At 36.6% G+C, this 22,187-nt stretch overlaps 1 protein-coding gene and 1 long non-coding RNA gene across 3 annotated transcripts in view; one reads left to right on the forward strand and one right to left on the reverse strand.

The window, feature by feature from the left end:
- LOC110381848 (glutamate receptor 1) overlaps positions 1–22,187 on the reverse strand; it is a 139,069-nt gene that overhangs the window by 28,230 nt on the left and 88,652 nt on the right. For both annotated transcript variants that reach the window (XM_049837397.2, XM_021342265.3), the window contains exon 3: positions 14,979–15,106. In XM_049837397.2, the coding sequence (XP_049693354.2) occupies positions 14,979–15,106 (128 nt within the window). The remainder of the gene's footprint in view (positions 1–14,978; positions 15,107–22,187) is intronic.
- On the forward strand, positions 9,226–10,018 carry LOC135116913 (uncharacterized). The gene is made up of 2 exons (XR_010276486.1): positions 9,226–9,719; positions 9,881–10,018. It is a non-coding gene; the product is annotated as an uncharacterized LOC135116913 (long non-coding RNA).

A 22,187-nucleotide genomic window follows, 5' to 3' on the forward strand; every position in this document is an offset into this window, starting at 1 on the left:
AGCGATAAGCTTATTCTAAGGAACCTTGAGCTTTAACCACATCGAAGATGTAGGGAATAGAAATAGCGACGTATGGCTGCTAAAGAAGGATAGTACGGGTTTACCTACTTGGTTCGAGACTTGGCCCCAGAATACATATACGCAGATATGTTATCTATGGTTTGCGAGCATTTTTAATTTTTATCTTCCAGAATTTTAATTTGAGATGCTTATGACCTTGAATTTTGATATGATTGTCTGTCTGACCGGGACGTCAGGAACAAAAATTTTGATGAATTTAGGTCCAGTCCAATCGAATGAAGTTTTTCTTTTAGGAATGTGACATCTTGGTAAACAGTTTCTCTATCACCTCCTAGGGTCCCGTCATCCAAATACCAAGCGTTAAATTTTGAATTTAGTTTCTCTATTATGGGGTGAATAGCCAAACTGAAAATGACCGGCCCGCGGGGATCAGCCTGTTGGCATCCAACTGCAGATTCCAAGACATGGTCCTTGTATAATAATTTACAAGGGTGCCTGTAGCATTGCCAAAGGTAACTATAAATTTCTGATAATTCTTTTTTAGCCTCGGCCAACAAGGTGTTCCTGTTAACAGAATTAAAAGCATTCTTTATGTCAACCTTAAAGATGATTTTGGCTGCCATACGCCTGTAAGTACATCCTACGACAATAGGACGAATGCCGCCGTCCTTTTTACGCACGTAAGTTGGCTCTGTAAAGCACGTCCACGACGGCATTTTTCACACTCCCGGAGAGCATAAGATTCATTAGAGCCGTAAGTTCCCTTAAAAGCGACTCACCAGCTTCCCCAGCGCCTGAGCCTACAAGATCCTTCAGATGTTGAGGGCTCAGGCCGTCGAGGCTGCCGGCAGAGCCGGTCCTGAAGGAAGCTATAGCTCCAGCTACTTGTTGGGCTGTAACGGTGAGGTGGTCGGAATTTAAATCTGGAGGGTCGGGGAAAGTGAGGTCATCCGCAGGAGCCGGGTGTTTACTCTTCAGAGCGGCAAGTGTTTCTGGAGAGTACGGCGCCACCACATCGCTGCTGAAAAGGATCCTAGCAGCACCTCTTATGTCACCCTCTCTTAATTTATTCTCTACATGTTGACACAAGTACTTGGAGGTGAATTTTAAATTTAGTGAAGTGTCTGGGATGAAAATGGAGGTCGAAAGGCTACAATTTAGTTTAATTTGCTTGGTTAGGGATTTTTTATTGATCTGAGTTTTGTCAACGTGTAGGATACGGTAGGTAAGCAACTGTTCCCAGGCGCTTTCTGAATTTTCCTGGGCTTCAAGGCGGACGCATCGGGCCAGACTTGACGCAACAGACCGCCTTGCACCCCTGGGCACTCTTTTAAGTATGGGGGTGTTACTTTTTAATTTTGGTAAAGAGTTCAGAGGGGATGGTTTATTGAGGTGTAACTTGAGCGGTCAAGGGGCACTGAGGTACACTCTGCGATTTGTGGACTTTGCCGAAATGTATCTTCAGGCCCCTTTCTCCTTTAAAAAATCTTGCCAGGGAACAGAAGGGGCATCTTACTGAGGTCTCAGCCGATGTGGAAGGTTGACACGCACTGCTTACGGCGTCGCTACTGCCATCGTTCATTGAAACAATCCAATGTAAAAACTTTTCTGCCGCCCCCCGGCGTCTAAATAGTCCTATGTTGCCTGGCCACTGGAAGCTGGGGCCAATGTATGTCCGGAGACTCCAATTAGTGGTTGTGTTGTTGTTGTTTTACTTCTTCGAATTTGGTATCAGAGCACTGACATATTGTTGAATAATGGTTATTGAATACGCTGTTTCTTCGAATTATCAGTGGTATTTTATATTTTGCTTACTATAGTAGATTAGCCACTCGATTATCCAGCCAGTCTCTTCGATGTTTACTTTATCCATAGCTTTTAACAGCGTTTAGGCGGCTGTTTCACCGGAGATTGCTATGCTACGCTGCTAATGGTTGCGATTGATATCCACCAATCATATTCATTGGTGCATTTTACATATTTTAGCATGGGTATTTCATTAATTATTTATTTATTGCAAAATGTATACTGTTACAGATATGCATCCTTGTCCTAGGTATACATTACTCTGTTAGGGCGAATTAACCAAATATACCTACAAATATTTACATTATAATTAAAAACTATTCTAATAAAAAAACTAGCACTGTTTTAAATGGATTCTAAGTGTTGTTTTTCTCATTGCACAATTTAAATTTAATACCAGCGTTTGTCTGGGCATCAAAAATGCTGCGCCAACTCCATGAACATCTTTAGAGCCATTGGTAAATACAAAATAATAATTATCGTACCTACAATTAAACATCTTCGAAATCAACATCCTTAAAAGAGAGTGGGCACTTTGTATGTGTTGTAATTAGTAAATTTATTATCTGTGGTTTGAAAACTTATACTGATATTTATTGTCTGTGGTCTCTCTCTTGTCCTTATTCCGTGAGATAACAATGTGCCAGAATGTGCTCTTTTTTATATTAAACTTAAAGTACAATACTAAATCTTTTATTTCGATCCTCGTATCTCAACATGGTAGCAGAGCGTGGTTTCAGTGTATCGATACTTTATGTATGTTCCTACTCCCATTAACATAGATAGGAACTCCCTATTCGTTGTAAAATTGCATGATATCTCTAATAGCCATGATCCATTATGTGTGAATTTCCCCTTAATGTCACCATACTTGAAACTAACCATTTGAATCCCTTGTAGCACTCTAATTTCACAATCTACCATGTTACCTATAGTGGCCTCTCTACAGTCGGAAGGCATAGGACAAGTGGTTAAACCATCTTTTTTGCACTCTAATGTGGATCCTCTTTCAAACAATGCTTTCAACCAAACATGCTCTAATGAATTCTTGCCACTAATGATGTCCAAATAATCAACCGCTCTTTTCTAATATTCGCTCCCAGGACGTATTTATATCCATGTTCAATACCTCTATATTACTCATTACAAAATTATTATGTAACATCGCATGCTTGATGGGTATTAATTTGTCCCCAGAATTAGGAAGTCTTGGCAAATATCTTTCTCTGGGATCCATTGCATTCAACAACACACGGATTTGTCTAACCAATCCTATCCTATCTTCCATGTGAATATCAAATGCTTCTTTCACACTTTCTACTTCTTGTGTTCCTACTCTTTAATCTGGAAATGTGAGCTCTGGAAATAAGACCTCTGTCAATGTTGCCATTCTCAGATTAGGTGGTAGATCAACTATGGGTGGTTAGTTCTGACCATCTGTCTTTGTATTATCGGTGGGCCCCACTTTATGTTGGCTTTAGACTAATTGATTGACCTGTATGTTTTACTTCATCTTCCTGTTGTTTGAGTAGTAGATTTATAACCTTTACAGCTACTTCACTCGGCAAAGGGCTATTTTCTATCCACCAATCGATCGACTCTAGTTTAGCTAATATTTTTCCATGTATATCCATGGCTATCTTTTCTCATTCCGCTAGAAGTTGTGGGGAATAGATTACTATAAATCAACCGTTTCACTTATACGATGCCAGAATTGTTCTGCATGTCTGCTATAAACTGGTGTGTGAAAAGTATTTATAAAAAATATAAAATATTGGTAAGTGGTATTTTATATTTTGCTTACTTGGTTTTAATTATAATTTTATTATTATTCTATTTCAAGTAGCATATTTCTATTTTTAATATTTATTAAAATAGATCAAATAATAATATGATTATGATGAATATGAAATTTTCGTTTTGACGTTTCAATGACGTAGATCGTTTGACGATGAAAAAACACAAAAAATCAACAACACCGCTTGGAGCGATACTTAAAGTTAGTAGTAAATGTAGGAACTTTAGATAAATTGACAAGGCATTTTTCGCGAACCTGAAACATAAGTTCTCAAGTAACAATTTAATCGTTTCAGAAACCCTTGAAAAACTAAACTGGCGTGTTTCTTAAGTATGCGGCACTGAAAGTTTAGGTGTAGTAGCAGTCCTTGAATCATTTAGTTGCTCAAGCTTTGGCACAGTCGCTTAACTCTAGACCGTGTGAGGCTCTTTGTATAAGTTTTTGTTCTGAAAGCCTTTGGAAAACCTACTTATACGGTTTTGATATAAAATACTTTAGCGTTAGGTATGTCGACAATATTTTTTATGTAAAATTTAAGAAAATATTAACAATGCATTATTTACATGTTTGTTCGATCAATCAATAAAACTTAAATACACGCTGTCTTTATTTCGTGACTTAAGTAATGTTCCTATGGATAAGAAACGACTATAAGAAGAATGACTCAGGACGTCTAAGGCCAGTCGCATCTTGTGGCTACGCCGCCATGTCACCCTCCGTCACTCAAACAATGTTTGCAAATACCTAGATAATATTTTCGATGTCGGTAGGTATCAGTTTTTTATATATTTTTTGTTATTTGAGAATGTTGATTTTTATGTACAGTCAGCGTCAAATAGTGCGTGACACTCAGGGTATTCAAATAAATAGACGCAACCAAAAAGTCAATAATATCGGTACAAACAAAGTTTCCATATTGTTGTCAACAATATATTCGCTCAAAAGGTCGAAACGTTTAAAATGTCATATAGATCGGTTCAGTCAAACCGCCATAAATATGGTTACAGTCATCCCGCCAATGGTATCCAAGCATTATAAGTGTTCAAAATATGGAACACATTAGAAAAATGATCTTTACTGCTTTATATTTTAAATATTATTTCTCACGTCAACATTTCACAAAATGAAAGGGATAGAAACTTCTGCTGTCCTTTTCATTTTAAGCATGACGTCATAGACATGTCTTTTGTTTTGTAAATAATTTCGTGCATAGCCGTTTACGATAAGTACTTATATTTTATGCAAGAAATAGCCGACTGGAAATACATAGATGTAAACCTCATTGATAATGAGTATGAGTATATATATCTCATAGAGAAAGAGTGCTTATCTATGATTCAATAACATGTTCATGTCACAAATGTATATTGCTTAATACGAAATTATTTCGTATTTAATTTAACTTTTGTACTTAATTAAAATGACCACATTCCGTATTAACGACAAAATGATCACTTTTTATCAAGTCACTTTGGAACGTATAGAACACAGAAAACTCTCAACGGGTGTAAAAATAAACAAAAACATTTTTGCTTTAATTATCTTTATTTTTATTTTTTTTACTAAAATCGTGTATAGCCACCCTCTGCTAGAATTACGTCAGAAAGACGTCTTCGCATGGATTGTACCGCATTATAGCAAAAATTGTCTCCTCTCATGGAATCCCAGACTTCTTCGACGTGAGTCCTTAAATTTGCGGTGGTTCGTGCTCGAGTACTGTCCCATACCTGAACCATTTTGCCCCACAAATTTTCGATCGGGTTTAGGTCGGGACTATGAGGCGGCATCGAAATTAATTCCAGGTCCATGTTACCATCCAAGTAATTTTGACAACTCTGGAGTTGTGCACGGAACTGTTATCTTGGACAAACCTTAACATAATCCTTTCATGGGGAAAAAAAATCCTGGCTGTTGGAAGCAAAACGTTTTCGAGGATGTCTTTGTATCTGGGGCCATTCATTCTTCCTCCCACTTCGACTAGCTCTCCTGGTCCGCTTTGGGTCATCCATCCCCAAAATCCTAAGGTGATTCGGCCACTGCGGTTGTTAGGCAGGACATTTCTTTCATCATACCTTGTGTTCGGTGTTCGGTATAGAGATAAGCGTCCCTGAGCAGACGAACAAAAAACTTTTTCATCTACAAAGATCACGTTATCAAAATTGAAATTTAAATAATTTCGTGCGAATTGTAAACGCTGCACTTTAAGCCTCGGTGTTAATATAGGCTTTTTAGCAGGAATACGATGGCGTAACCCATGTTCTCGCAGGCGACGTCTTATTGTGCTCTGTGATATACCAAATTCCACAGACATACTCCTGGAGTTTATAAAACGATTGCTAATAGCTCGCTGCACTATATTTCTGTCTTGATTTATACTCGTTTGACGTGGACGACCAAATGAAACATGGTTTTGCAATGCACCATCACTTTGCCATCTCTCCAGCCAACGGTATACGGTGTTTCTCTAAATAAAAGAAAGAAAAAAAGCTGAAGAGATGCGAATAATTCAATTCGATAGGTAACTCATCTAAAGCGATACTTACGGATATTCCCAATTCATTTGAAATATCTGTTACGGAAACACCTTCCTCCCTCAAATATATAATTCTGTGTTTTGTGGTCTCACTAATGCGATAAGTAGCCATATTTAAGCATGAAAAACTTATTTCTAGCTTGCTTTAATAGTGCACTTGACATTGATATGACTGATAGATAATATGACATGCAAACAAAACTAGATTGCCTAAAGAGGTTTTCATGTTTGGGAAACCGTTTACTTCTAAAAGGGCGGCCGCACACTTCAGATTTTTGCTACGGGTTCCCGATGCGGTTATCAAATCAAGGTACCCGAAGGCGTCAATTCCATAAAAATTTTCTTAAGCCGCACACGCACGATTCTGCCCGAATGATTCAAAAATCTAACGTCCGACCAGGATGCACGAGCAGTGCATCGGATCGACTCGACGTCTGTTAAAGTAACCGAATCTGGTACCTGAAGGCGCACTCGCAGTACAATTTCTATGAAGCGGTGCACACATTCGGTTCGTTCGTACGGGTTTGTCTCCAGATGTCCAGGTCGCCTTGGCCATTGTGCGGTGCGGACGTACGTGGTGCTAATTAACTGTCAAAAAGTATCCAGTATGTTTATGGAACATACGTCATGACGACTTAAACGATAGAATTGATCTCTGTGTATTCCCAATAGCATCGCTTTCTTTTCTTTCATTCTTACATTCTTTTGACAAGAGTTGCTAATAGAAATTCGTCATCTCCATTTTTAGTTAAAAAAAATATATATATTTTTCATCCCACCATCTCGGAAAGAGTAGTTTTACCCTTTGATATCTGAGCGCAAAAGTCGTTTTTATCCTCTAGAGCGGCAAAGTGATTTGAATTTAGAACATCGTGTGCAATACTCCATTTGTGACAATCTTGATAAGACTTTTCAAACAAATACATATTAAATAAATAAAATGCTGCTTAAAATAATGATTCAATCAAGTAAGTATTTTTTATTATTGTTTTTACCTAGATTTTTAACGTCCTTTCATTTTTAAAGTGAGTTTTTAAATATATGAACTTTAATAGGTACATCTTTTTAATTTGATACTCGTATGTGTGCGCCATTTTGTTTTTTTGTATTTAGTAATTTCCTCGATGAGGTGGGATGAAAAGTTACGTGTTGCACTCGAGTGCAAAGATTTTTCACCTTGTGCTCTTTTGATTCCCTCGCTATCGCTCAGGATTCTAATTATTGAAACACTCGCTACGCTCGTGTTTCAATTTTAGAATCCTTCGCTTGCTCGGTCATCAAAATTGAGCCCGCGGTTAAAAAGCAACTTTGCACTCTTGTATAACAAATAACTATTATAAGCGTTCTTTGATACAATCGCCAATACAATCAATCGCCTGTATGTGGGACTCCTCCGATCGGTTTTCGAATTGGAGAATCGAATCAGGTACCTGACATGACATGTGCGGCCGTCCTTACATGCTAGTTTATTTTTCTAATGTGTTCCATATTTTTGAACACTTATAATGCTTGGATACCATTGGCGGGATGACTGTAACCATATTTATGGCGGTTTGACTGAACCGATCTATATGACATTTTAAACGTTTCGACCTTTTGAGCGAATATATTGTTGACAACAATATGGAAACTTTGTTTGTACCGATATTATTGACTTTTTGGTTGCGTCTATTTATTTGAATACCCTGAGTGTCACGCACTATTTGACGCTGACTGTAAGAAAAAATGTAAAAAAGTAAATGACAATGTTGTTCACCTACTACTTTAAACTGGGTACACGAAGTTGCCTTTGCGGCATGGATCATGGCCTCAGTGCAAAAGACACTGTAATTATTCCATATTTATATAACACTTTCTACACCAAGAACAGTTTACATTTAATAAAAAAATATACCTAGCGACGATGCGGAGAAGGGTCAAACGATATAATGACTTTCTAAGCACTCAGTTTGTGAAGTGTCAATTTTCTTGATGAAAGTTTCTGCGCCGGAAATTGCTCTGTGATGCTTTTGGAAAAACAGGTGCTTTCATAGACAGACTACAATATATCATCCTGTCTGTTTAAAAAATATAAATTGATGTAGGGCTGTAACTGTTGGAACAAAACTTTATTTTATTTTGTATGCGAAATATGTCTATCCTCATTCTCGAAATATCAAACATTTACGTTACAAGTGTTCACGTTGGAAGGCGCGGGCGCGAACTAGTGAAGATTTCGTACTTACAGTAGCCGCCAGGCGTTTGCGCGAGTGGGACGTGATTTCAAACCTTGAGAATATGGACGACGATAATTTATTGTTACCCGAAAACTCATACCTTAAGTGGAAGATAAAAATCACGAAACTGCTGTGCCGTCGAGCCACAGCTGCGCCCGCGTTTTTCAACGCGAACAAGCACTAGGCCCAAGTTGATCGACAACATAAACGTCGGTTTTCTTAACCGCATTTTACTTTCGAAGCAAACAGTTATTTTATATTTGTATAAATACACATACAAAAAGTATAAACATAAAAAGGTGGCTAGGGCCCCAGTGACAGAAACCTCCTCACAATACTCGCCGGATCAAGAAGCACTGCCTTGATCCAGCCGCTTAACGAGCGGCTCACGAGGTGTTGGTCAAGGCTCTTGGCTGTTAGACCATTGGACGTAACTACATACAATCAGCAAAATAAGGGCCCTGTCGGCTATGTGGAAAGCCTAAAGCCTTATGATTAATTTTATTTAATCAGGGTATAGCATTGCTTTTCCTACTTAAAAAATCGAGAAATGAGGGTCTTATTTCTTACATTTACTTGAGTGTTCTTGAAATTAATAACCAATGTCCGAAGTAGTAATAACTTACCACGATTCATATGTTTTAGAATTCTCTTAGCAACTGTCAGGCGTGCCATGTATGTATTTCTGTTGGTGTAGGCTCAGCTCGCCCCTGATTGCCTAATGCCCGTTTTCACCAACAACCTCTTACCGTTTCCCTATCTAAATGCTACTTTTAGTAAGGATCCCTCCCAATTTGACACCTACCTAAATTCATTTTCACCACACTTGTACATGGATCCCTTAAGTGACAGATTACTAGTTCTACAAACGATAATGCAAAGTCGATATTTTATCGATAAAATGATTTTTCTGTACTTCTTAAGAAATAAACGTCTATCGAGTATATATTACTAAAGCCTGTGAGTTTTTTTTCTTGTGATGTTATTTTAATTTAACTTAAACTACATTACGCTATGTTTTATGCAATAAAACAGTAAAGAGGTTTTCTATAGGTGAATTTTTACCTATGTCATTCGCGCGTTTGTCAAATTGACTGATGTGTATGTGTACATAGAGTGAGGTTAATTTTGGGTTTATTATTGTTGAATAGATAAGTTTATTTTGGCAGAGAAGAGAAAACGAGGATAAACCTTTCTTGCAGAAGAAAAAGACAAGCTAGTGAAATTGCTGACGTCTCATAGAGACACAATATTAAACAAAAAACGGATGGGACCACGAACGAAGCCAAAAACAAAGCTTGGATCCAGTCACAAATAGTTTTAATGCGACAGGAACCCTTTACAGGTAAATGTGAATAATATCTGTGTATAATAATATAGTGTATTAAGATATTGCCGTTCTACTGTGTTCCTTGTTTTACTGTCGGCTTCATTGTATTTTTGTTCTCCATGAGTTGATGGATTTAAGTATGGGGTTAAAATTATAGATTTATTATATTTATTTAGTTTCAGGTGGTGCGAGAAATTGGAAAGACGTGTAAAAACATGCTGCGCCCAGCCCACCTCAAATTGAATTGGTGCAGGAGGATGATGATAATGTTTGGTACATCATATGAGGACTAATATTAAAATATTTGTTTACTATCTTTGTTTTAATTTACATAATTTATTATGTTCAATGTTAGCCTACTTCTTACCTCCAGAGGGTATCCCCTATCACCTAGGAGATAGGCTCCTCCATATTCACCATTTTCGAATCATTGGTATCTACTGCAGTTTTGGTATTTAAGGCCTATTCAAACCTGAGCGATATTCGCTGCCGCTGTGGGTAGAGGTAGATACCGCGCCGGTTTCGCTCAGGTATTTAGTATCAAGTATAGTTACCGGCACGGATATTGAGCTCTCGGCGGAAGAGTGGGGATCGCTTTGCGCACTGTACACAAGGCAATAAACCAATAAATGGCTTCTGCGCAGGTGAAGGTCAGGGCTCAATATCCGTGCGGCTAGAGCGACCTGAGCGATATCCACTGCCGCTGTGGGTAGAAGTACATACCGCGCGGCAGCAGCGGCATGCATCCCGAACATCAACAGTAATATTATCGCATACCCACTGGGTTTTCTCTGTCGCAGGTGGTAGCGAATACCGCTTAGGTCTGAACAGTCATATTACCGCATACCACGGAGGAGAAAAGACTAGCGGAGATGCCCTAACGCAGGTAGGTCACGCGCCTACAGGTAGGTCAAATACGTCACGACTACGTCACGGCAGGCGTGGCTGGACACCGCCCATATACCGTCCTTCACATCTAACTGACATCTTGTCATAGTTGTATTTTTACCACAATTTAAACAGATTTTATTTGTTACTCGATTAAAGCGATGAAATGCGCTATCATTAATTGTAGAAATTGCTCAGGATCCAAACTCGAACATACCACAGGATAACATTTCACGTGTAATTAATATTTTAACATTAAAACATATTTTTTGCTAGAGACATCTGTCGTCGAATAGCTGCATTTCTAGAACCTCTAAGTGAATTTGTATTATTTTCGTATGAATCTTGAATCAATGTACATTATTGGTACCAATTTTTGCCTTAAAAAGCAGCTTCATTTTTCCTTGCATCCTACAAGTTTTTATATAGATTATTTACAAACCAAAACATATGATATATTATCATGAAAATTTAAAATTATAAAAACACCATCTTTCGGTAAGTAGTCGACTTACGTATATTTGAAGTAAAATTATGTTCATCAAGACAGAAAATTAAGTGCTACCAGACATCGAAAATTCAATCACCCATAAAAAAGGTTTTATTTAAAAAAGCTGCAATTATCTTAAAATTAATCATAACTCTAACTCTGTATTTCTTTTAGTAACCAGTCAGCGTCGTTGTGATCAGTTACATGTAATAAGATCTAAGACTACATTTTATAAAAACAGTATTTTTGCAATGGCTCCAAAAGTTTATAAAAAATATAAGATGTGACGAAAATTACCGTAGATTTATTTATATTCATCATCATTAATGTTTTACATAGGTATATCTCTCTTGCCGTACAAACTTTTTGAATGCACCTTTACTTAGAGCAATATCCGACTCACATAAAGTCTGCTATTTAGTGGATGCGCCGTTATGATACAGTTGTGAAAACTCTAATTTGATAAACACTGTCCCTATAATTTTAATTCCCATTTTTCTTGGTGAATTTCGTAATATGGCAACATCGAAAATAACAACAGTCATCGCAGCACGGTTCTAGAACAAATAGAACGAATTGTCGTGCTTGTGATGCCATAGTGGCCAGTAGACGAACTAACACAATGACATAAGTTGATACTGAAATTACACCATGGGGGTATTTTAGACCCGTGGTGAATAAAAATGATTTTTCATCGAGTATCCGTTTAATGATTCCGAGTAGAATTATACCTATTTCATTTCTGGGGGAGTAAATAAATTGTTGTGGGGCAAGTTCTGTGCACAAAATAATACTTATATAACAATTAATTTTCTAACTTTTTTATCTCTCTCTTTTTCTTCGTTCATTTCAAATGAATGCTTCTTCAAACTTTCTAATTCAATTACTATTTTTAAAGAATTATTAATTTTGAGTATTTACTTTACTTTTGAGTATGTCACTAGTGGTTGATGTTAGTTTAGGGTTAGATTTTAATTATCCTATTCCACGCTAGATGGATTTACAAAAAATGGGTGGTTTCCCATAAAAGGCGTATAAGGGTGTAGCACGGGTGGAGTCTGTAACGTTCCTCGTCCCCCGCTCACCCGAATTTTGGCGCGCTGCTTTGTTAGGAGATTTTACGTTAGGGCACCTCCGCTAGTCTTTTCTCCTCCGTGCCGCATACCCACAGGGTTTTCTCTGCCGTAGACGGTAGCGAATACCGCTTAGGTCTGAATAGGCCTATAGTTGTCCCGGCCACCGCGAAACTACATCAGTGATTACCAGATTTGCATCTTTTATGGTCTGTATATTTATGGACATGCAGGACTTCCTATTTTTGAATAATTCAGCGACATCACGACCTAGCAAGTGCATTCATAGCAAGTGATAACCTATAATCTTATAAAAAAGTCATGATCATCGTACTTTTTTCTCAGACATCTGCTCTTTCACGTAAGATAGGTACGTGGTCTTCTAATGATTATTATTTTACATATCCACAACCTCCACAGCTTCTAAACTATCTAAAAGTTTACGTTTCATTTTTTTTTTTGCTTTTTAAACATGGTATTTTTGGTGTTACATAACATATAAAGGTAAATTTCACTATCCATCGCCAGAAACGGTTCAAAATATGTTTGTATTCTGTAATGATAATGATAGGAGTTGTTTTAGCAGGCATCAATCGGGCTCCCAAGTTTAAGTGAAATTTTTAGGTTAAAATTGACACCTAGGCTTTGGTGAAAATGAAATTCTTATTAAGTGTTCCGTAAATGCTCCCTAAATTTAGGTATTCGTTGGTGAAAACGGGCATAAGTGCATCAACTCGCCCCTTAAATTATTAGATACTCCAACTCGCCCCCGATTGTTGGTTAGTTAAAAGTACTGTCAGCACTCTAAGTTTATAAAATATTTAAATGAATATTTTTTCTTAAAACTTCAATAATGCCTTGGGATTTAATAGTGAAAATTGAAATAAAACTGCATGTGGAGTTAAAAAAGTGTAATATATATAATGTAAATCACGCATACTAATCTTTTCAATGTTTAACAAATAAAATGTTATACTATGGTTTATACCTAGATAATTAATATAATTTAAAATCACAGATCAAAGTTTGGAATCAACACTTACATGACTAAAAAACGTACAAAATAATCACAGATTTTTTGATTAAACATCACAGCATAGGTACATAATATATTATGTACATATATTTATAGTATGTATATAATAATACTTAAAAAACAACAATAAAATCACAATTTAAAAAGTAATTAAAAATTAACTTATATTGTAAATACAAAATGAAAAAAAAAAACTATCAATATCAAAAAATATAAAAAAAGAGAAATAAAATATCAAAATTACAACACAGCAGATTATCCATAACTATAAATTAGTCATAAGTACGTACACAGTTTTTCTAAGCATAGACTTAGACTAATTTCTCCTTTTATTAATTTAGTTATAATATAATTCAATCTTTGGTCTCGTTCAATGTATTCTTTTTTTCGATTGTCTAATTCTATGCCACTTTTTACTTTCTTTATTTTTTCTTCGGTTATTTTAGATTCGTTAATTAAAATAATGCAGAATTTTAAAATATTTAAACGTTCTTTATAATTTAGTTTTTTGTTTATGCGAGAATGCCAGCCTTCCACTTTATTATTAGTACGATGGTGTACGCCAAAGAAGCTCCACATTCCCTTCATCAGTCTGTTATCCAACCATTGCTCCACAAAATAATTATTAAATTTTAATGTTTCTGCATCTGTTGGACTGTCCTCCATAATATATAGCCATCCATCATCTAACATTTCTGGCGGAATCAAATTAAAGCTTTGCATAAGTCCACATGCCGTCTTGAATATCTTCTTTTTAAGAGGTTCAACTCTTTGGCCTTCTTTTTGAGGGCTACAAGCTACAAGTTAAATTTATTAAAAATGCACTAATTATGACAAAATAAAGCAAAATTCAGTACTAATAGGGAGATAATGAAAGTGCAGTAGGTAAGACAAATAAACAAAATGGCGCATACAAGTAAACAAAATGGCGTCGACTTAAGTGTCAATTATTTTCTATGAATCTTTTCAAAGGTATCGTCGTAATTCAAATAATTAAAGCGACGCTACTCATGATTCTAGAGTCAGTATGATTTAATTCTTCTGACTCTAGAATTTATTGTACTCAATAATTCTAAGAGTATGATGTGTGAATAAAGCGTACAAGGCAGAGTGGCAAAATTGTTTGATGAAACCGATACCAAACAGAATTATTAGCCAAACACAAATAATAGGATATAAGGCGTTCGCTTTATATTTAATTAACAAATTTAATTTTACAGAATTCAATTTACCTTAACTTCCAATCAGGAATTTCACTCACAATACACAAGAATATTTCACCCACTTAGTTACACTTTACACTTGGCGATAAGTACTAAACTAATTAGCAAATATTGCAAAACGCATCCCTTCTACATAATAACACGAACTTAGAAAGAGACAGCATTATATATACGACTCTCTCTAGGGGTAACATATTTTAACAAATCTTTTGTTTATAGGCCCCATAAAAAAAAGGTCCCTTTTGTTACAGTAGGTAAGCCAGGTAATAAAACTATCACAAGTGGTTAAATTACTTACCAGTTTTGTTTACTGTACATTTTTCTGAATATACCTTTTTTAGTTAAATTTCAAAGGGAATACCGCAAGGGGCGAGTCGATGCATCAAAATAATTATTTAATTGTTAAATTTTTCACTCGCCCCGTAAGGGTTTTCGTAAGGGGCGAACCACAACTCCAAATTAATAAAAACGGGGCGAGTGGAACATTTTAATCGGAAGGGGCAAGATCCAGGGGGCGAGCTGATACTACACCTTTCTGTTGATTCTTGTAAGTATTATAAATACCTTTTCAGGGAACCATGGAGTCACAAAAGGCATCTGGAACGTGTTGGCATAAGAATGCAAGGTGTCGAACGAATCTGGTGCCACCGCTCCCAGCATAGCCACGACGCTACGAGCAAATTGGTTGCAAACTGTAACAAACAATAGTAAAAGTTATATAATTTAATAGAAAAATTATATTATCAAATGACCAGACAGTAGAGGTACACTGACCACCTGACGCCGGTTTTCAGCTGCAACCTTCGAGTGCCATACGCTTGAAACCAACGACATTATAAAAAAAATAATTCTACTGCCACAAATTGACTTTTTTCGCAAAGATACTGTAATGTAAACAGTGTGTATATATGTATGTGGACACTCGCATACACACTTTTTGTAGTGTAGTGTCTTATGCCCGTTTTCACCAACAGCCTCTTACCGTTTCCCTAACTAAATGCAACTTTTAATAAGGACTCCTCCCAATTTGACACCTACCTAAATTCATTTTCACCACACTTGTACATGGATCCCTTAAGTAAGTGACAGATTACTAGTTCTACAAACGATAATGCAAAGTCGATATTTTATCGATAAAATGATTTTTCTGTACTTCTTAAGAAATAAACGTCTATCGAGTATATATTACTAAAGCCTGTGAGTTTTTTTTCTTGTGATGTTATTTTAATTTAACTTAAAATACATTACGCTATGTTTTATGCAATAAAACAGTAAAGAGGTTTTCTATAGGTGAATTTTTACCTATGTCATTCGCGCGTTTGTCAAATTGACTGATGTGTATGTGTACATAGAGTGAGGTTAATTTTGGGTTTATTATTGTTGAATAGATAAGTTTATTTTGGCAGAGAAGAAAACGAGGATAAACCTTTCTTACAGAAGAAAAGACAAGCTAGTGAAATTGCTGACGTCTCATAGAGACACAATATTAAACAAAAAACGGATGGGACCACGAACGAAGCCAAAAACAAAGCTTGGATCCAGTCACAAATAGTTTTAATGCGATAGGAACCGTTTACAGGTAAATGTGAATAATATCTGTGTATAATAATATAGTGTATTAAGATATTGCCGTTCAACTGTGTTCCTTGTTTTACTGTCGGCTTCATTGTATTTTTGTTCTCCATGAGTTGATGGATATAAGTATGGGGTTAAAATTATATATTTATTTAGTTTCAGGTGGTGCGAGAAATTGGAAAGACATGCTGCGCCCAGCCCACCTCAAATTGAATTGGTGCAGGAGGATGATGATAATGTTTGGTACATCATATGAGGACTAATATTAAAATATTTGTTTACTATCTTTGTTTTAATTTACATAATTTATTATGTTCAATGTTAGCCTACATCTTACCTCCAGAGGGTATCCCCTATCACCTAGGAGATAGGCTCCTCCATATTCACCATCTTCGAATCATTGGTATCTACTGCAGTTTTGGTATTTAAGGCCTATTCAAACCTGAGCAATATTCGCTGCCGCTGTGGGTAGAGGTAGATACCGCGCGGGTTTCGCTCAGGTATTTAGTATCAAGTATAGTTACCGGCACGGATATTGAGCTCTCGGCAGAAGAGTGGGGATCGCTTTGCGCACTGTACACAAGGCAATAAACCAATAAATGGCTTCTGCGCAGGTGAAGGTCAGGGCTCAATATCCGTGCCAATAACTATACCGCGGCTAGAGCGACCTGAGCGATATTCACTGCTGCTGTGGGTAGAAGTACATACCGCGCGGCAGCAGCGGCATGCATCCCGAACATCAACAGTAATATTATCGCATACCCACTGGGTTTTCTTTGTCGCAGGTGGTAGCGAATACCGCTTAGGTCTGAACGGTCATATTACCGCATACCCACAGGGTTTTCTCTGTCGTGGACGGTAGCGAATACCGCTTAGGTCTGAATAGGCATATAGTTGTCCCAGCTACCGCGAAACTACATCAGTGATTACCAGATTTGCATCTGTTATGGTCTGTATATTTATGGACATGCAGGACTTCCTATTTTTGAATAATTCATCGACATCACGACCCAGCAAGTGCATTCATAGCAAGTGATAACCTATAATCTTATAAAAAAGTCATGATCATCGTACTTATTTCTCAGTCATCTGCTCTTTCACGTAAGATAGGTACGTGGTCTTCTAATGATTATTATTTTACATATCCACAACCTCCCTAAACTTTCTAAAAGTTTACGTTTCATTTATTTATTTTTTTGCTTTTTAAACATGGTATTTTTGGTGTTACATAACATATGAAGGTACATTTCACTATCCATCGCCAGAAACGGTTCAAAATATGTTTATATTCTGTAATGATAATGATAGGGGTTGTTTAAGCAGGCATCAATCGGGCTCCCAAGTTTAAGTCAAATTTTTAGGTTAAAATTGACACCTAGGCTTTGGTGAAAATGAAATTCTTATTAAGTGTTCCGTAAATGCTCCCTAAATTTAGGTATTCGTTGGTGAAAACGGGCATTAATATCTTAAACCTGCAGTAAAACAGAAACGAAATAAAAAAACTACAACCGTCCGAGGCCTGGCTGGAGGTCATATGGCAGAAGAGGTACCTTTCCATTTCCCGGACATTTTCCCACTGTTTTTGGTACCATAGCAATAATTCTTTTAGTTTTACCTTAATACTGGCTATGCTTTTGCAAATACATTACAATAAATCTAGCTAGCTAGGCAGTCGCTCCTTATTTAACACTGGTACTCTCTCATCCGGTTAGACTGGGAGCCGACCCCAACATAGTTGAGAAAAGGGTAGGCAGATGATGGTGACAATAAGAAACCTTGACATCTAAATATTTGAAATTGGTAAACTGTGCGATCATATGAAATACGCAGTTTATTACTCTGTTTTATGTTTTTTAACAGTTCATAAATCAAAACAACTTACATATTTAACGTCAAAAACAATGTTATACTTGTAGGTATATATTTTTATACGTAGGTACGTATCATGTCTGATCCAATAATAGTTACTCAAAGTCGATATTATAAGGGTTGCGTACACAGTTATTGGATTTGATTATTAGTATTCATATTACGTACGCTTCAGATACTATCTATCAATTAAAGTTACTAATTGATTTGTATATTATTATAAGAAACATTACAATTACAAATCAATAATAGATTGAGGTTAAAACTTGTATTATTATATATAGGTAGATGTGTGAATGATAATCTGCATCTCAAAGCAGAATAACAAATGCTATTGTATAGTTTTAAGACATCCACACTATCTATACATACAGGGTTACTTGTAAGTAGACCGCATCCTTTCATGAGGTGATATGTAGTATAGGTCAATACGGACAAATTTGATCATGGGATACCCTGGGAAAAAGTTAACCCGTTTCAAGATAATCGAATTTCAAGATCTTTTCTTAAAAAGTCGTCTAGGTACACGTATAAATTTTTATTGATAGTAAAAAGTCTCGTTTTTGTGTGTTTTTGGATAGAAGGTGAATCACTTCAGAAGTTGATACAATTAATCTTTTGGGGTTTTATGATTGAAAATGTTTGCTTTAAAGATTGTCATAGTTCTGGTATATGTCAACATCTGGCTTTGATTTTGCATAAGTATTCATCACTTAACCGAGCCTATTGAGAGGTGAATTTTCTCCTAAAGGACAATGCCGGATTTTGTATGGACCCTGTCCCCACCCACCAACAGACTTGAAACTAGTGTCATCGGAAGCGCATCCTTCGATAGATCATGATTATCAAAACGATTTACTCCAAATGTATGGGGTTTTGGAAATACACGACATTTTAGTATCCTTAAAAATCAATTAACTTCAAGTTTGTTAACCAATTACTCGGAGTTGCGTGGACCGATTTTGATTATTTTTGTTTAAATGCAAAGAACGTGTCTCAACGTTAGTCCGATACAATTTCCAAGGGTATCTTTTTAGCAACTTTTGAGTTATCACCGATTAGAATGATAATTGGTTTAATGATTTTGTATGGACCTTTACTGACTCCAACAGAGTTGAACCGAGTTGTAGTAGAAGCGCCTTATCTGATCTCAAAAACGCCATATCTCAAAAACTGCTTAAAAGATCTTAATGAAAATAAAATCGGACTAGCTTTGAGATAGTTTCTCTACAAACAAAAAGTAGATTTCGAAATCGGTCCACGCAACTCCGAGTAATTGGTTAACAAACTTGAAGTTAATTGATTATTAAGGATACTAAATTGTCTTATAGTTCCTAAACCCCATACTTTTGGAATACGTCTCCATAATAAGAAATGATCTATTAAAAGAGGCGCATCCAATGACACTACTTTCAAGTCTGTTGGTGGGTGGGGACGTTTTTAGGCATTGTCCTTTGTGTTGGAAGTTTTAGTGTGGAATAAATTGGTAATGGGATATCTAGGTATTCTATACTTTTACTTTTAATCCTATTTGTTCTATGAACTATACGCAATCTAATTTATTGTTGAATTATTTGTAGAAAAACATAAGATCCTGTACCAGTCGACGGTCGCACAGTGTTATCATATTGTAGTGACGTATTCGTTGTTCGTATGGACACCGAGGAGATATACCACCGAAGGTATACGCTAGTGGTCTTACTACAAAAAACTTAAACATGTGTCAAACACTTGTCTAAAAAAAGTTTGGCTGCAAAATAGACCTTATTTCAACGTCATAATTTGTCATTGTTTTAGACAGGTGTTAAACTGACGTTTTAAAGTTTTTGTGGTAAGACGGTAGGTGTTTTTCCCGAGAAGACAGCGAAACCGCGGGGAACGGCCAGTATTATAACATTTCTATTAAAGCTTCCTACGAGTATACATACTCGTATTATGCAGTAATGTTTTTGTTTAGTGACTTGATAACAATATAAATAGTATTTGCTAGTTGTTTTGAATAGTGTCACAAGAACAGTGTAGCATACTAATGCGACAATTGTAGTCAAATATTTAGTGCGGAGTAGCGTCGGGATACAGGCCCACAGATAATAAACCGTTATTAGCAAAACGTTCATGATTTATTTGTTCCACTCCTTAATGCATACAGATTACTTGTTTAGGGTAAAGTAGAAACTTAATAATATTCATTTAAAACATATATTTTCTTTCAAATTATTCCAATTAGTATAAGCAGCTGACTTTAGTTATTAGACTTTTATAAAATGGATATCTATCCATACAAAAAGAAATATACCCATAAAATAATACAGTTGGAAAGTTAACCGCAGACACCCTCTGTTAACGATTCAATTGTAGCTTTCCTGTTGGTATGTCGAGAATATTCAATGGAGGGCGGATATCATTTTTCCTGCCACGCACGCATTAGCGCTCTCAGTACTTCCAAATATTGTTGGGGGTATTGGTGTTGAAATATGGATGTGGTAGTAAAAAAAGCAAATATCGCTCGGTTGCCCGCGGGGACAAGCCGGTATGCGGATCACGTCGTCCCGGCATCACGGTGCGACTCATATACTCGCAAACACTTCGCCTCCTCCAGACCGTTAGTACTTATGTTACCGAACTTCATAATCCTTCTATTTTTGTCAGGAGCTCCACATCGTCTGTTGTTAACTTGTTAACGGTGGAATGTTAACTTTCAGACATGTTTGGACTAGATTTTCCGCTACATTGAAAATGAACCGGGCCGTCAAACCAATACCTATAATAGTCACTGTCATGATGACCGGGGTACATCTAGAATGTAGGAAATATCTAGGAGACCTGTGCGTATAAATGGCTCAAAATGAATGCTTTTACAAACAAAAATCGTAACAAAGCAACTAAAACAGAAGAGAAGCTAATAAGTAACACGTAAACATAAATATTTATGAGTATACTAGCTTCCACTCGCGGCTTCGCCCGCGTGGTGTGTTTTTTTAGCTGAAAATTGGCAGGGAGGTAGTTTAGAGCCAGGAGAAGGACATAGGACAGGTTTTTGTCACCATCCGGCTACGGGAAGCAGTTATCTTGGGACGCGGGTGAAACCGCGGGCGGAAAGCTAGTTTATAATATTAGTAGGATAGTAGGATATGAATAATGTATTTATTTTACACAACCAGCATTTACTGATTTTATTTTACGACAAGCTGTTCGCCCATGGCTTCGTCCGCGTGTATTTCGGGTAATTGAAAGTAGCATAAACAAGGCTTAGTACAGCAATAGTTTCGGCCAAAGTAAAAACTTGAATATTAACGTTGTACAATATTTACATAATATTTACATAATATTTACATTAATTTTAAAAATTAAAAATAAACTTATATATACAACTTAAAACTAATACATAGCATCAAAAAATTGCTCCTCATCGCTGTCACCGGGTAATGTACCCAGAAGGCTGGCAGCATTGCCACGTTGGATGGCAATGCTCAACCTCTGTGCGAAATAAAAGCCAGCCCTTGGGTCACGAGAAGTGTCAACAAGGCGCTTAGAAATACGTTGTACATAGGTATTTGATATTTTGGAATGGTTAGGGAATAACTTTGCACAAATAGCTCTAATTTTAAAAAAATCTACCATCATTTATGTAGTAAAATACAACATTCGTGTATTGCGCCCTCGTACAAAAATATGACAATTTACGTATTATCTACTTACAAGTATTTAATACACTTCAAAACTAATACAATCATTTGACACTAGCTTCTGCCAGTGGTTTCACTCTCATCCCATGGGAACCTCTGCACGAACCCGGATAAAAAATAGGCTCTAGCCTTGTTCCTCGATAAATGGGCTATCTAACACTGAAATAATTTCAAATTGGACCACTGCTTCTAGTGCTTTCAAACAAACAAACTCTTTAGCTTTATAATTTTTTAAAATAATTAATATAGATTTAATAGAAAGTTTATCTCTTCTCTCAGAATACACAGTAACAACGGAACGTAGTCCATTGAACAACTGACGGTCTTTCAAATCTGTCAGCCTCGTGATCTGTCGCGAATTCATCATGTTTCCCCATCACATAAACTGCACAGGGGCGCTAAAAAAGTTTTCCTTTCAAAAAATCTACTACGATTTCACTCATACCGTTATTTGTGTGACAAACTTTTCCACAGAACAGGCATACAAGAATATTAAACCGAAGTGATGAAACGTAATTACGAGAAGGCTTCATAGGCTTAAGCCGCGGTAGTCACGCGTTGCACGATCCCTACTTTGTCGAGTGCTTGTTTGCAAGCTTCAAGCAGGTATTCCTACAAGCTCTATTGGGTTACGTGCCCTGTT

Source organism: Helicoverpa armigera, chromosome 1 (assembly GCF_030705265.1).
Source record: "Helicoverpa armigera isolate CAAS_96S chromosome 1, ASM3070526v1, whole genome shotgun sequence".
Lineage (NCBI taxonomy): Eukaryota > Metazoa > Arthropoda > Insecta > Lepidoptera > Noctuidae > Helicoverpa > Helicoverpa armigera.